The sequence below is a fragment of the Barbus barbus genome (genome assembly GCF_936440315.1).
Source record: "Barbus barbus genome assembly, chromosome: 4".
In the NCBI taxonomy this organism is placed as follows: Eukaryota; Metazoa; Chordata; class Actinopteri; order Cypriniformes; family Cyprinidae; genus Barbus; species Barbus barbus.
Genome location: NC_136732.1, coordinates 29,616,259 through 29,633,461, shown reverse-complemented (window position 1 = coordinate 29,633,461; position 17,203 = coordinate 29,616,259). Strand labels below are relative to the sequence as shown.

The following is a 17,203-nucleotide window of genomic DNA, read 5'->3' as shown; positions in this document are numbered from 1 at the left end:
GGCAGCTGTTGTTTCTCCCCAGACCTGGAGTGTTAGGTAGGCCACAATTTTTGTTTTACTTTGGTCCACCAGCTAAAAAAAAAAAATTGAGAACCACTGTGAGAAAGGATGGAGAAAGTCCTAACTTTGTTTTATGCCATTTCTAGCTGCTGGTCATAAATTGGTCACTAGCTGATGCAAGCTGGTCAGCAGCTGCTTTACTACCGACCATGAGCTAAGAATCAACATGACCCCTTTGACAGTGGAAATGAGCAGCTTGGACCAGCAAGACCAGTTTAGACCAGTTAGAAACCACCTAAAACATATTCACTGCTTTCTCCATCCTTTATAACAGTGGTTCTCAAACTCTGAAACTTTAGTTGGTGGACAGCAGTAAAACAAAAATTGTGGAACACACATCACTCCAGGTGTTGGGAAAAACAACAGCTCCCTATTTTTTTTTTTTAAAGTAGTATATAAATTATTTTCAGTTTGTAGTTTTGAAACTTGAGGCTGTATTGAAACAGCCTCTCTTTTAGCGACCCATAATTTTGCCACTGTTCATATTTCATTGAAACAAATTGAACGCTATAGAAGTCAGACGACAGAACTGCTAGCATGTCCCAAAACACAGCTGCCATTTGTAAGTGGATTTTCCAGCAGCGAGCTGACAGAGAGGAAGAATAAAAAAAACAAAAAAAAAGGACATATCAGAGGAAAAAGGGAGCTGGAGAAAGGGGGAGGGGCCAGGAAGAGCTAACAGATTAGTGTACATGTTGAAGCAGACACATTGGCTGACTGGTCAAGATAACACATTCCCTCCACACGTCAAAGGTGAGGCGAGAGAGAGATAGCGCCAGAGAGGGGTTAATAAAGTACGCAAGCATTCCCTTGTGAGAAAAACAGGCCTGGAAAAAAAGTGGACAGTGATGGAGCGAGAGAGAGCGAGAAGGATGGCTGGTGCGGGAGAGGCGGAACTGCAGGAATGAAAGATGTGGAGCCAAACAAATGGACACTGATGGAGAGATAACTAAACACGGGAGGGGTTTGGGATTAAACAGGTTAATGTATTGATCTGCTTGCAAAGAAAAAAGACTGTTCGGAAGCAGTATATCTGAGGAGGGAGTTTGATCTACAAACTCTGGGTTGGCTGAACCAGGAGGATCGGCATTCTGCCCCGTTGCTAAGATTTCATTTCATCTTGTCTCATAGACTTTTCCACACCATCACCACCTCTTAAAGAGAGATGGGTAGGGTTGCACCAGCCCATCACAGAGTCTTAACTGTGCACTTAATTTGGTTGCATCATTTCTTCTTAAAGCAAGAGCAACTAGTAATTTGCAAGCTGTCCATGCAGGAATGTGCAGTTGCATAATATGACATTTACTTTTATCTACCTAGTAAGCCTTCAATTTTGTAAATCTAAATAGTCTTGAATTTAATTTTCTTTTTCTTTTTTTTGCCTTACCTAACTGTTTGACAATGATAAATTACATGTTCCTTAAGTTTTAAGAATATACAAAGACATGACATACTGTACAATAAATGCATATATAAAATATGTATTACATAATGCATACTGAAATATTTTAAATAAATATTCAAGAAATATATATTAAACAGCAAAACTTATTATATAAGGAACTTTTTCATGACAGGTTTTTTAGTAAGACAGTAAGTCTGTGCTACTCACCAAGGCTGTATTTACGTGATCAAAAATACAGTAAAAACAGTAATAGTGTGAATTATTATTAGCAATTTATTCCTGTGATGACCAAGCTGAATTCTCAGCATCATTACTCCAGTCTTCAGTGTCACATGATCCTTCAGAAATCATTCTAATATTATGATTTAGTGCTCAAGAAACATTTTTATCAATGTTGAAATGTTGTGCTGCTTAATATTTTGTGGAAACTATGAAATAAAAAAAACAACAGAATTGATTTGAAATAGAAATATTTATTTTTAATAAGTTACGTTTTTACGGTGACTTAAGGTGATCAATTTAATGTGTCCTTGCTTAAAAGGGCAGTTACCCATTAATTAAATTTTTGTGATCATTTACTCACCCTCATGTTGTTTCAAACCTGTATGAGTTTCATATTTTGAAGAATTATCAGTTGAAGGTAGCATACTAACACATTAATATTAAATATTAAAATAATATTTGGTTACCCACATTAATATTAAAATATGTTTTTTGAGTTTTGAGTTCATCAGAAGAAAGAAAATTATACAGGTTTGAAACAAGTGGAGGGTAAATAAATGATAACAGAATTTTAATCTCTTGCTGAACTATCCCTTTACTAAACGTATTTTAAAAATCCTACTGTCCCTGAACTTTTGAACACATATTTAGTAGTGAGTCATTTGTTAAGTATTTTAGTGCTCCTTTATGCTACTATTAGGCTAAGTTGAAGCTTACGCATGCAACACATCTTTGGTTTTATTACATAAGCATTCACACGATTTCATTCTCACTGTGACTTAACACCCTGCAGCATGGGAGGAATCAAACGTGAGAGTGACTTTTGGGTTTTATCCTGAGCGTGCAAATAAATACACTCTAATATAAAATAGAGAGTGGCAAAATGTCTTCGCAAATCCAAATCGAAATGTTCAATCCTGCTTTACAAGTAAGCGGTAACTGACCGTGGCTTATACAGAGACCCAGAGTTAAAAATAGCCTGTTTCACCTTGTTACACTATGCTTGACAGCATGACTACCCTTCAGCTGTAGTGCACATATGGGCCATACTGTGAGTACAGAAGAATTTAAAGAGCCTAAGGCAGCTTCCCCAAGTTTCCCACTAATTAATACTATGGTAAGCTGCCCATCCTGCTCAACTATGCGTGTCACTATTTTGCAATGCATTCAGCAAAATAACATCATGAACCGTTTTTCCCTTAGCTACATTAGTGCTTTCCAGCTTTTGATCTCCAGGTATGGGTGTCAGATATTTTCTTTAGCAGACGGTTTGTATGTCTTTGACTTGAATTGCTCACTTTTCTTACATAAGTGAGAGTCATACTATCATTCACACAATCGATTTAAAATCATGTATTACATTGCAGTCCCTTATAAAGTTACCAGCCACTGACATGTTTTTTATGCCATTTTTATTTGCATGTGGTGCTTGCTGAGTGATACTTTTCCACAAGCCTCTGCTAAGTGAATAAATGTAAAATGTAACTGTAATTTTTGGACACTGCTTCTAACATAGCTCTCATGATTCAAAATGCAGGATTCAATCTAGTACCGCCCTAATAACTAATGACCGACATTTAGTCATTGTGTCAAAACCTGTGCCCCTCTGTCAACAAGCTTGGCCCCCCCTTTGGCCCCCCTAAATTTGGAATCATATTACAGCAAACAATTTTGGGTGAAATGTGCAGTTTATCCTGTAAACTATATGTATATAAAAAGAAGAACATCACCAGCTGCTAAATTCAAGTCTGCGTTCGCTGGCTGGCACAGAGCCAGAGACACGCACGTTTTTAAAGCACAGCGCATTATAACCAATCACATATGATTCTGTTGAGCTTATGAATGCAAGGACCAATCAGAGGCGTTTAGATGAGTCATCGCTGAAACACTTTCGTCACCGCGCGCGCTGGCAGACTGAATTCTCTGACTAACGTTAATTTTCTCATCAAAAACAACAAAGTGAAGATGTACGAATGTAAGTAAGATATTAATTTCACAGTGTAAACAGCTTTACAGATTATTATGACAGGTTCTGAGAGTGCTTGAACTCGCTGGACTGAAGTGAAAATGTTCTTTGCTCTCTTTTTGTACACTAAAAATGTTATAGGCTAGTTAGTAACTTATTAATTAAATCAATTAGTAATTAGTAACAAGTAACAGTAATTAGTAACAATGTTTTTATTAAATTCACATTAAATACAAAGTCAGTCGTATTAAACGTATTTTATGGTATAACACCCATATCTGGTACTTAAGTCAAAAGACGGCCTTTTATGCGTAGTTAATAGATTACAGTATTAGGCTACTCCCATTATGGACCAAATAACATAATACTGTATATAAAGGTGCAAAATGCATTTACTTACACATATTTGAGAATCGAGATATTTCATGATATATTTAGGGATATATCGAATAATAAAATAAAATAAATAAAACCCCTTCTGCAAAAAAACAATAGACACCATTACAAAATTAGTAATGGTTTTACTGGTTATAATGGGACTTGTATTGGTTTTACTGGAAACTGTAATGGACCCTGTTGGTCTCTACTGGTAATTGGTTGCCTTCTATTGGTGGCTTGTAAAAACCAATAAGTCCTAATGGAATATGTCCCAAAACACACTACAGAAAACAATTATTTAATGGTTAAATGTTGATGGCTTGTATTGTTTGTAATGGTATTTGTAGTGTAAACCATAAACATTTTCTGTGATGTTTCTGTGAATTTTCTTTTATTGTTTTGTTTTGCTTTTTCAGTAGGGACATAAGCCGATATCAGTTATGCAGTGGTTTTGTGTCTGCTGATTGTCACATGACAAGCATTAGAACCCCCCACCCTTCACTTGTGCCCCCTCAAAAATAATGAGTGCATGATGCCCCTGACACTACAATACAAAATTATTTGTTAAATAAATGAAACATGATGAAATATTTAATTTAGTTGAAATTGTTATAGATTACTTCCAGAGAATGCAGTGATACATGACATGGTGAAAAATGACTGAATGAATAATACTTAAAGTAGGTTAAGATTAATTTTAAAATTGTGCCCCCTAAAAGCACAAGTGGCCCCTGTCTGGCCCCCCCAGTTGCTGTGGTCTAGAACCGCCCCTGCCCACGTAGCTTCATTTCTTCTCCTTCTTTTCACAAGGAGCTTAGAGTCATTTAAATTACCTGCGGTTGTGCCATTTCATATTAAAGAGAATGCAAGTCCAATTCCATCTCAATCACTGGGCACTTGGGAATTTAAACAATAATGACTAAATTTGTAAACAGGACAGTCTCACTCTGAACACAGCATCCAGCCATAGCACCTGTGGTGGGCATGGTGTGAATACAAATAAAAACGGCCAGGCGCAATTACATGAATGAGCAGCTTTTACCAGTGAGGCTCTTTCCTGGTCTCATGACTCAGTGAGGTGGGCAGAGGATGAAAATTACCCTTTTAGGCCATTTGTCAGGTGCAAGTCAATATTTTGGTTAGAAGTCAGACATAAATCATAGCAATTCATGCTTTGAATAGGGTTTAAAGTGATAGTTCACCCAAAAATTAAAATTCTGTCATCATTTATGACTCGCCCTCCTGTCATTCCAAACCTGTAAGACTTTATTCTGTGAAACTTCAAAAGACTTAGAATATAAGTCATATGGACCACTTTCATGATGCCTTTGTGCTTTGTAGTTTAAAAGCTCCGGTCCCTATTCATTGCTACTGCATGGACAAGAGAGATACTGGCACAATGGCTTCTTTTGCATTCAAAAAAAGTGAAGTGAAGAAAGTGACAACATGAAGTGAATAAATGATGACAGTATACTCATTTTTGGACCATCCTTTCACCAGGTTGTGGTGTGCTCTTACCTGCGTTCAGCTGTCTGTTCGGTCCTCTCATCATGTAGCTGAACTCTTGACAGCTGGCACTCTGGCTCAGGCCTCCAGACCGGAAGCACAGCTCCTCCACCAGCACCAACGCCTTCTTACAAAGGTCGTCTTCCCAGTCCCCCGACATCCTCCAATCCGCATCGCACACCCACCCCACACTCAACCAATCGCGCTGCAGCTCTCACCGCCCGCACCAACTGGACGGCTCCTGAGCAGAGAGGGTGTGTCTGTCCACTTTCTGACGATTCCAATTACACGAGGTCTCGTTTTGGATTATGAAGGACAATGTTTCGACAAGGAGCTGAGACGGTCTCTTTATGACCGTTAATTGAAAGCTTTAATGGTTGCTAAACCCATTGGTAAGTGTGCCACAATCACGCTTTTCAATAATAACATAGGCTCCTGGGGAAAAAAAAAAAGGAGAAAAAATCATAAATGAGATTAGCATTTATTATGTTAGATCCATTTTTTAATTGAATGTGCTTCGCTCGCGAATGTTTTTGTGCACATACTTGTTATAAAGGATGACAATGACATTCCTGAGTCCTTGTCATGGTGAAGAAGGTTGAAACCAATTCAATTCACATAAATGTTAAGAATTTGCTCAATGGATAAACAGCGAGACTATATTTAGGTCTGTTGTTGAGAAAGCATAGCCTAGATTTCGTGGGCTATTACTCTCAGTTAAATCATCAGTCAGGGAAGAGAAAAGTGTGTGCAGGCTCAGTCCTTAAAGCAGCATCAGGACAGGGTTGAATTTGAGAAGTACGGTCTATTTCCACTAGGTTTTCACTCTCTTTGTTTTTCAATTCAGGCTTTATTGTGCATTGTGGTCCATGGCTGTATTTCGGGAATGTTCTACAGGAGCTCTGAAACTGCCTGAATAGAGAGGAAGAGAGGGAGAGTGTGTGTGAGGGAGAGAAAATGAGGCACACATCATTAAAAAACTGCTGTAAAATTATGGTTAAATTATAAAGGCAACCCGCTGAGCTCTCAGAGCTCAATAGCATGCAGAGAAGAACCAATCGTTCTGGATATCTGTTTCTTCTCAAAGACAAACAGCTCTCCTTGTACAGTTCATCTCGGGAACGAGGATGTGGTTTTGTTGCATGATACTGTGAAGATTAAAGGTGACATGCAATTTCGATGCTAAACTTGTAATGTTAATTTGATGGTGTGAGGTTTGGGCAGGGCTATATGTTTGAGCAATAATTACGCTAGTCGCTTTTTCTTCTTTTTTTGCGATTCTATTTGGTATCTTTAAAGCTGAAGTCTGTAATATCTGCATTACTAATGTTACTAAAGAGAACTGTATAAATAATTCATGTTTCAGACCATTGGTCTGATTAAATGATAGCCTGACCCAAAACTCAAACCATTGGATGTGCAAATAGGATGACATAATAATACCTGTTTATAAATATTAAACTGGGATTAGTTTTATAATTATTATACTGCCTCCAAATAAGTTCTGCAGTGCAGACGAAACATACATTACTGTTTAAAAGTTCAGGGTCCATACAATTTATGTCTCTTATGCATTTATTTGATCAAAAAGGCAGCAAAAAAAATAATATTGTGAAATATTAATACAATTTGAAATAGGCCTCGCTGTTTCTATTTTAATATTTTGTAATGTAGTTCAATCCTGTGATGGCAAAGCCGAATTTTCAGCAGCCATTACTTTTTAATTTTAAGCCATTATTATTAAGTTGTTGTTGTTTTTTCACTGACCTGACACTGAATTTTTGCACGGTAGTAAAAAGTATCCTTGCCAAAAAGAACAGCAATAAAAAATTAAAAATAAAAAAACAAAGAAAGCATTTTAACATTGTAGTTCATTGTAGACACACTTCACCTTTAGGTTAACACTGTCCTAACAGGGTGCAATGCAACAAGATTCTAGTGACAGGCAATTTGTCTGTCCACACCAAATGTGAAAATGGGGCGTGACAACACAATCACACAACACAGAACAGTTCTCACACTCACAGCACACGGCAGGCGAAGATCATAGGAAACACTAAGAAAACAAACCTTGTTTTTTCATGCTTGTGAATGGGCAAACTTTGAACCCTCATGTAGAGGATAAAAGCACTTAAGGTTCACGTTAAGTAGACAAATACTCACAACATTGATCAAAATTTAAGGATTTTTGAATTACAAAGAACCTAAAATACATATGTTACAAATCTGTGTTTTCACAAATCAGAAGGCATTGAGTAAAAATGTTGCAGGTTGTAATTCATCTGCTGCGGGACCATGTATGTACAATTTGTCAGTATGAGGTTCTGTATCTATGATATCTCTCAGTATTCTTTCTTTGTTCTGTGCTCATTCTGTCTCACAAAACCAGGTCAAAGCTCCACCTTTAATTTCCCTTCTCTTTCGCTCCGTGTCTCAGTGTTTCTTTCCACCCCTCATCCCCTTTCTGCGTCAGCGAAAACGGTGCAAGCCCAGAAAAGGTGTGCAAATCTATCAATATTCGAATCGATTCATCGATCGTCTGCTTTCATCTGAGAGTTTTTTCCAAAGCCAGCGAAATCCCTCAAGAAGTCCGATCTGTTCCTTTCTCTGACGAGACACCTCCTCTTATTGAGCCGATGGTCCATCGATCATTCTGATAGACTATTCTTTCATGCTTTTTCGGTCTGTAAAATGTCATTGGTCTTTCATCGTAAGGAGGATGGTTTCTCTCCAGCATCTTTTCCATCCGTCTCCGATCCATCAGTCAATCAGTCAAAGTCTTAAGTACAGCTATAAGTCAATCGGGGCAGGACTCAGGCCAAGATGTTCACCCAGACACTCATTCAAACCTTCCTTTTGAGTTCCCTAATCAGCGTGCCCAAGCGGTCCATCAGTCCCCCCACCCCCAAATCTATTGTCTGCTCTCCTCACCACGGTTCAGCCTGTAAATCTGTCTGAGTTTGACTTTGACTTGAATTCTGCATATCTCAATCTGAAAGATGGCCGTCTGGCAGTGAACTACAGTGTCACTGTCCAGAAATGCCAGGTCGATTGAGAACAAAGTTAGAGAGGAACTGAGAGGGGACAGCAGGTGAAAGAAAGAGGCAATGAAAGAGAAAGCAGGAGCAATACATAAACTATAAGGCTTGAGAAGAAAAAGAAGTCAGAAGGGCATATAGCATGTGGCTTTGGAGTCCAGACGGAAAAAGCGTCTTGATGCAAGTGTAAACGTCTAGAGGACGGGCATTTACAAGTGATATGCTGTAGAAAAACTACACTGACACTCTGGGACATTATGGGCTGTGCGAAAAAAGCCAGAATACAATAATGTGGTGGTAAAATCCATGCAAGTGACACCGACATGAAACACACGGACAACAGAACATGAAACCGGTCTCAGACATTTCATTGACTGCTGCCCAGGTCTCAATCAATATCTTCAGGAAAAGCAATACCCCACAACAGGGACCCCAGCAACCTGTATGGTCACTGTCCAATCACACGCAAGCCAGACGGAATTGCCACAGTCCAATCATGTCATAAAGGCCACAAAAGCCCCTGTCCAATCACACACTAGAGATGAAAACGTATAATAAAATGCAATGATTATATGGATATGTACACGGACACAAACAACCAGAAAGGTAAGTGTTCAGTGACATCCATCGAAACAGCCATAATTGCATTGCCATTACATACAGAAACATTTGAAGGTTGCAGGTCTGTTTGGTGTCTAGACAATCCACACAACATCCAGACGTCCAATTTCAACCAGAAAGCAGAAAGACTAGATCAGGTTGCTGTGTCATTGAATGATGGACAATAGTAAGCGAATCCAAAGCAGAAGAGATGATTCTCAGATGCGCACTTGAAGATGACAAAAATAAAAATAAAATCAATAACAACACTTTAGATTACAACTAAAAACCATTTAAAAATGTTGATTTGTAAATTCTGTTTAATCACAAAATGAACGTAATCAGTTTGAATCACCTTATCATAAAACAAAGTAGTGTGAATATCATTACCAACAAGCAAATGCATAATATTTATATTAATAATTTATTATATATTTTTAATAAATATATATATATTTTTTTTTTAATTCATTAAAATTAAAATGTTAATTAAAATGAAAAACAAATACCATTAAAGTTTATTCATTTTTAAACATTTTCTAGTACTTCAGAAATAATAAGTACAATACAAAAGCAAATTTGGTTTAGCTTTTTTGTAAATTACCAACCATTAATAATCACCTTTTTTGACTATCAGTCAATAAATCCTTATAAAACGCTGAAAGCGTAATAAAGGGTGCAGGCACAGGGGTGCAGCTTTAATTTAAAAGATGAGTGTCCTCTAAAAATGGCACACAGATCATCACTTCACATTTATATCAATTCGGACGTGACTGAAAGAGATGATGTCCGAGTGGATGAATCTTTTAATTTGTAATTAGTCTGTCTATTTCCACCAGTTTGATCCATTCAAGCGGATTTGCAGACGTTTTGGCGGGCATGAGCTAGCGTGACAAATGAGGCCGTCCTACAATACAGCGTGTCCTAATAACCTCTAAATAACTGCAGCCCGCACTCACAAATGTGTGTTGTCATAAGGCAACTGACAATGATAATGTTGCTGACTGTTCATACATAAGACACCTGGCATTCACTGCATAACTGTCAGGTGTCTTAAGTCGAGATCTGTCAGAGGGGCTGTCCGTCAACACCACAGATCAGCAGCAGTCGCTCAGGTCACTGCCAGTTTCTACAGCAGAGCGCCGATGGGTCTGAGTTTCCGTCCTCGGCCCTGAGGTGAAATTATTTAAGCCAAAGAAGAATGATGCAATTTGTTTTGTCCTACAGGCAACATCCACTGCCCTATTTAAGTTGACCGGTTTGTAGGCTAATGGTTAAGTTGATGTAAAGTCAAAGCAAAAGATGATAAATGTCAACATGCCTGGAAGCAGGGTCTTCCATTCTGCTCGCAAAGAATCTGACATAAGATACACATTATCAAATATATGCACCACTCAAACCATACACATTATGCTACATTTTAAAGAGGATGTACACTGATAAAACTTTATGGCTAATAAAATGTATCTCCTTTTTTGTTTGGCAATCTGCTACAGTATTTTGGCTCTTTGAGCCACTCCAGTATCAAATCTAGTGTTTAAATATACATATATATAAATGTTTTAGTTGCTGTGTAATGTAATTCAGAGGTGTCATTGGATACATTTATTCATTTTGCACTTAAGATATGCAAGATAAAATTCCGGAAAATGTTGGGACGTTTTTTTTTTATTTGAATAAAATGAAAACTAAAAGAATTTCAAATCACATGGGCCAATGTTTTATTCACAATAGAACATAAATAACATAACAAATATTTAAACTGAGAAATGTAAAAATTTTATGCATAAAATTAGCTAATTTCAAATTTGATGCCTGCTACAGGTCTCAAAATAGTTGGGACGGGGGCATGTTTACCATGGTGTAGCATCACCTATTCTTTTAAAAAAAGTTTGAAGACGTCTGGGCATCGAGGTTATGAGTTTCTGGAGTTTTGGTGTTGAATTTGGTCCCATTCTTGGCTGATATAGATTTCCAGCTGCTGAAGAGTTTGTGTCGTCTTTGACATATTTTTCGTTTAATGATGCGCCAAATGTTCTCTATAGGTGAAAGATCTGGACTGCAGGCAGGCCAATTTAGCACCCAGACTCTTCTCCTACGAAGCCATGCTGTTGTAATAGCTGCAGTATGTGGTTTTGCATTGTCCTGCTGAAATACACAAGGCCTTCCCTGAAATAGAAGTTGTCTGGAGGGGAGCATATGTTGCTCTAAAATCTTTATATACCTTTCAGCATTCATAGTGCCTTCCAAAACATGCAAGCTGCCCATAACCTATGCACTTATGCACCCCCATACCATCAGAGATGCTGGCTTTAGAACTGAACGCTGATGACACGCTGGAAGGTCTCCCTCCTCTTTAGCCCAGAGGACACGGCTTCCGTGATTTCCAATAAGAATGTCAAATTTGGACTCATCTGACCATAGAACACTTTTCCACTTGGAAACTGTCCATTTTAAATGAGCCTTGGCCCATAGGACATGACGGCGTTTCTGGACCATGTTCACATATGGCTTCCTTTTTGCATGATAGCGCTTTAGTTGGCATCTGCAGATGGCACGGCGGATTGTATTCACGGATAGTGGTTTCTGGAAGTATTCCTGGGCCCATTTAGTAATGTCAATGACAGAATCATGCCGATATGTGATGCAGTGTCGTCTGAGTGCCCGAAGATCACGGGCATCCAACAAAGGTCTTCGGCCTTGTCCCTTTCACACAGAGATTTCTCCAGTTTCTCTGAATCTTTTGATGATGTTATGCACTGTAGATGATAAGCTTTGCAAAGCCTTTGCAATTTGACATTGAGGAACATTGTTTTTAAAGTATTCCACAATCTTTCACAGATTGGAGAGCCTCTGCCCATATTTACTTCTGAGAGACTCTGCCTCTCTAAGACATCCCTTTTATAGCTAATCATGTTACAGACCTGATCAATTAACTTAATTAGTTGCTAGATGTTCTCCCAGCTAAATCTTTTCAAAATTTCTTGCTTTTTCAGCCCTTTGTTGCCCCCGTGCAACCTGCGAGACCTGTAGCAGGCATCAAATTTGAAATGAGCTCATTTAGTGGATAAAAGTGTAAAATTTCTCAGTTTAAACATTTGTTATGTTATGTTCTGTATGTTCTATTGTGAATAAAATATTGGCTCATGTGATTTGAAAGTATTTTAGTTTTCATTTTATTCAAATTTAAAAAACGTCCCAACATTTCTTGAATTCAGGTTGTATATACACTGAACAAAATTATAAACGCAACACTTTTGTTTTTGCCCCCATTTTTCATGATCTGAACCCAAAGATCTAAGACTTTCCCTATGTACACAAAAGGCCTATTTCTCTCAAATATTGTTCACAATTCTGTCTAAATCTGTGTTAGTGAGCACTTCTCCTTTGCCGAGATAATCCATCCACCTCACAGGTGTGGCATATCAAGATGCTGATTAGACAGCATGATTATTGCACAGGTGTGCCTTAGGCTGGCCACAATAAAAGGCCACTCTAAAATGTGCAGTTTTATCACACAGCACACTGCCACAGATGTCGCAAGTTTTGAGGGAGCATGCAATTGGCATGCTGACTGGAGGAATGTCCACCAGAGCTGTTGCCCGTGAATTAAATGTTAATTTCTCTACCATAAGCCGTCTCCAAAGGCGTTTCAGAGAATTTGGCAGTACATCCAACCGGCCTCACAACCTCAGACCACGTGTAACAACCCCAGCCAAGGACCTCCACATCCAGCATCTTCACCTCCAAGATCGTCTGAGACCAGCCATCCGGACAGCTGCTGCAACAATCAGTTTGCATAACCAAAGAATTTCTGCACAAACTGTCAGAAACCGTCTCAGGGAAGCTCATCTGCATGCTCATCGTCCTCATCGGGGTCTCGACCTGACTGCAGTCGTAACCGACTTGAGTGGGCAAATGCTCACATTCGATGGCGTCTGGCACTTTGGAGAGGTCTTCTCTTCACGGATGAATCCCGGTTTTTACTGTACAGCGCAGATGGCGGACAGCGTGATGTCAACGTTGTGGATCGAGTGGCCCATGGTGGCGGTGGGATTATGGTATGGGCAGGCGTATGTTATGGACAACGAACACAGGTACATTTTATTGATGGCATTTTGAATGCACAGAGATACCGTGACGAGATCCTGAGGCCCATTGTTGTGCCATTCATCCACGACCATCACCTCATGTTGCAGTATGATAATGCATGGCCCCATGTTGCAAGGATCTGTACATAATTCCTGGAAGCTGAAAACATCCCAGTTCTTGCATGGCCAACATACTCACCGGACATGTCACCCATTGAGTATGTTTGGGATACTCTGGATCGACGTATACGACAGCGTGTTCCAGTTCCTGCCAATATCCAGCAACTTCGCACAGCCATTGAAGAGGAGAGGATCAACATTCCACAGGCCACAATCAACAACCTGATCAACTCTATGCAAAGGAGATGTGTTGCACTGCGTGAAGCAAGTGGTGGTCACACCAAACTGGTTTTCGGACCCCCCCGGACCCCCCCAATACAGTTAAACTGCACATTTTAGAGTGGCCTTTTATTGTGGCCAGCCTAAGGGACACCTGTGCAATAATCCACTTGATTGGCTCTATCACTCTCTCCTCTCCATCCTGTGGCTGTTGTGTGGTGAGTGTACTGGCGCCGTTGTACTGTGGCTGCCGTTGCATCATCCAAGTGGATGCTGCACACTGGTGGTGGTTGAGGAGACCCCCACATGATTGTAAAGCGCTTTGGGTGTACGGCAATACAAAATAAAAGTGCTATATAAATGCATCATTCATCCATTCATTCATAATCATGCTGTCTAATCAGCATCTTGATATGCCACACCTGTGAGGTGGATGGATTATCTCGGCAAAGGAAAAGTGCTCACTAACACAGATTTAGACAGATTTGTGAACAATATTTGAGAGAAATAGGCCTTTTGTGTACATACAAAAAGTCTTAGATCTTTGAGTTCAGCTCATGAAAAATGGGGGCAAAAACAAAAGTGCTGCGTTTATAATTTTGTTCAGTGTATATATATATTTTTATTTGCTTTAGTATATAAAGTGATGTGTATGTGTATTGTATGCTTTGGCTTAAAGGACCATTGAGATCAATTGAGAATAACAAATGTACATTTTAGGCAAATACGAGACACATTCCACATTCCAAGCAATTGTAGTTTCCACAATCTCCTTTTGAGGTTTTGCCGTCTTTCCTCTTTACTCAATTGAAACCTGCCTCACAACTTCCCTTATTCCCCTGTAATTGATAGATGTGACTGAGACTAATTGTAAAAGAAAAATGATGGCTAATCCTTTTCTTCTCTACTGAGGCAATGAATTTGAACACTTCTATTGACAAGGGATGTAAATCCATTAAGTATAACCAATAGGATATTAGAGTAATTTCTTAATGAAGCCGTTGTGGTTTTTCATTCTCTCCTTCTTTTTACGTTCCCTTTCTTTCTCACACTCACTGTATCACCTCCATGCCTGTGGTCTTATCTGCAATGTCATCGGGAGTCTAATCTGCTTTTGTTTTCTGTAAGGCTGTTGCTTTTTTTGCTTTTTTTTAAACCTTTCAGAAGATAACAGTAATTTTCTTTACCCCTCTGGCTTCAAAGCAAAATGTGTCCAGACTTCCTGCAAAGTGGGAATGAATGAATAAATGATAACAACGCTGTTTTAGTAGACTCGTGTAGCAATTTCTCTTCATCTCCCTCCCTCTAAAGCCATCGCTCTCTTGCTTTTCTAACCCTTCCTACCTCTTTTGTCAACTGGTACCACTCTGCTCCCTGATCTCATGCGCTTGAAGAGGAAACCAGGCTAAACGGCCTTCAGCGTGGTCATAACCTCTGCTTACGAACACTCAGCCAGATCACTGCGTCATCGCATCGTCTTGCTCATATCTGCTACGATACTGTGAGTTCCTGGATACTTTCTCCATTGTCTCTGGTGTCTGGCCAACTCACTGGCCACTAAACACTCATCAAAACTGCCCTGCCAACGGCTGCTGTCATTTACACAACCGGACCTCCGCCGCTGGCCAAAGACAGGGGTAATATTACATATCACTGTAAAAAAGATACTTTGGGCCTTTGCGGCTGCAAGCTGAGGTAGTGTAGAGCATGTTGTAACATTGTTTTCAGCATCTAAAAGGAGTTCAGTCCTATTCAAAGCCTGTACAAAAACGGTGGGAAATGGATTTTGCAGGTGAAAGTCTGCTTCAAGTTACCCTTAGGCCCAGATGGAATCTGCAGGCTTTTTCCTTCACGGATTTCAGGGAATTCTGTGGAAAATGTGATAAGCAATAGCTGAAAGTATAATCAAATTAGCCCAAGTAATTAATAAACAAATACGCAAGGGAGGTGGGAAGTTTCTAGAATTATGTGAATGACAAGCGTCCCAGTTCCGAGGAAATCTGCAGATTTCATGTGGGCCTGGTTTTCCCCTCCCATCCTCTCTCTCCTCCGCTCCGCTGTCCAGGCCCTCAGAGTATCTAAATTATCTATAACATCACACAGGAAAACACAGGCAAAAGAAAGAGCAGTGAGCAATGCGAGGAACCCTGTAATACTGGTGACGCTGTGTGCCAGCCCTTAAGATTCAGCTCCCACACAGATAGAGCGTAGAGGGAAGCTCTCGGCAGCCCGACAGCCAAGCAACGTCATCACCCGCTCCGTCACATTGTGGGGGGAATTGATCGCCCCCTCATATGGCTTTTACCAATGCCGTTATAAGCCGTCAGTGAGCGAAGGAGAGGATTCCTGTGATGGTTCCAGATGGATGTATTAATATTTGCATAATTATGGTCCTGTGCCTGATAGAAGCCCATGTAAGCCTGCCTTTGAAGACTGTGGGGAGGGGTGGAGTTTGGAGTGGAAGGAACACTGATAAGGGGTTTAACAGGAGGGAAGCAGCCTCATATGTACATTTCACATCCTTTCCTCTTGAATTTCATATGCATATGCAGATTAAGCATGTAGAGTAGGAAATATGGAAGTTAAGAACAGAATTACATAAGTGACAGAGTGACTGATAATCCCTCTATACATTGTTGCATACACATATATGCACATCTGAAAATGCGAGGTCACGATGCTCAGCACATATTCATGCATGATTTTGCAGTAGAAAAATTAAGATTACTGAAGCAGCTGAGAGGTTTTTTGCGCGACGATACCGGACAGACGTGCAGACCTTAACAACACGGGCGCACAAACAGACAGATATTTTATGGATAACCTGAAGACAAAAATCCATAGAGAGTCTGTGCCATTTCAAGCAATGCAGATCTAGAACGGAACGACTGTCTACAGCATATCCACACTCTCTCTTCCGAGCTCACATTCATCCAAATATTAATTTTCTCATGCGACGCGTTACAACAGCAACATCATAACATCCGCCCCGCACACCCAAAGACAGATAAAGGCTGAAATACCGCACCTGGGACAGAAGGATGCCAAAGGGTAGACCGAGAGGGACAGAGGAGGTGTCTCTCCGCTCCCCTCTTCCTCTTCTCTTTCTGTGTTTTCGCCTGTCTTCACAGCCTCGTTTTTTTTCTCTCTATTTCACTCTCTGCCCTCCCTCCTTCGCCTTGTGCACTGAATACTAAACGAGCCTCGTCTCCGCTCATGGGCTCCAGCGCGCGTGCAGTGCTAAACACATACTGATGTATAGAGAGAGCGAGAGAGAGAGAGAGAGAGAGAGAGAGAGAGGGGGGATAAAGAGAGAATACTGAGCGGAGGGGTGAGACCTGCTCTACTTGTATGAAAAAGTTATTCTTTTTCCATACAATAGGTTTCAACAAGGTCTTCAAACGTTTCAGTAAACATAAAATTAGGTTATGCTGTGGAGAATTTGATTGATCCCAGTGTCTTTCATTAAAAAAAAAATTTAATTTCCACTGCATTCATTAAAAAAGATGCACTCTTTTTTTGCAGGTTACATCGCTGAGCCAGTAGGTGGCGATACCGTCAGTCTTTTTGTGTGTTATGAGCGAGTCACTCACTGAAT

At 39.8% G+C, this 17,203-nt stretch overlaps 1 protein-coding gene across 1 annotated transcript in view; it reads right to left on the bottom strand.

The window, feature by feature from the left end:
• The window catches only part of LOC306861644 (synaptotagmin-C-like), a 49,412-nt gene extending 32,554 nt beyond the window's left edge, over window positions 1–16,858 (bottom strand). Inside the window, exons 1-3 of the mRNA XM_079404039.1 lie at window positions 16,634–16,858; window positions 6,083–6,449; window positions 5,550–5,972 (exon numbers count right to left, since the gene is read on the bottom strand). Of these exons, the coding sequence (XP_079260165.1) occupies window positions 5,550–5,697 (148 nt within the window). The 5' untranslated portion in view covers window positions 5,698–5,972; window positions 6,083–6,449; window positions 16,634–16,858. The remainder of the gene's footprint in view (window positions 1–5,549; window positions 5,973–6,082; window positions 6,450–16,633) is intronic.
• Between the last annotated feature and the right edge of the window lie 345 nt (window positions 16,859–17,203).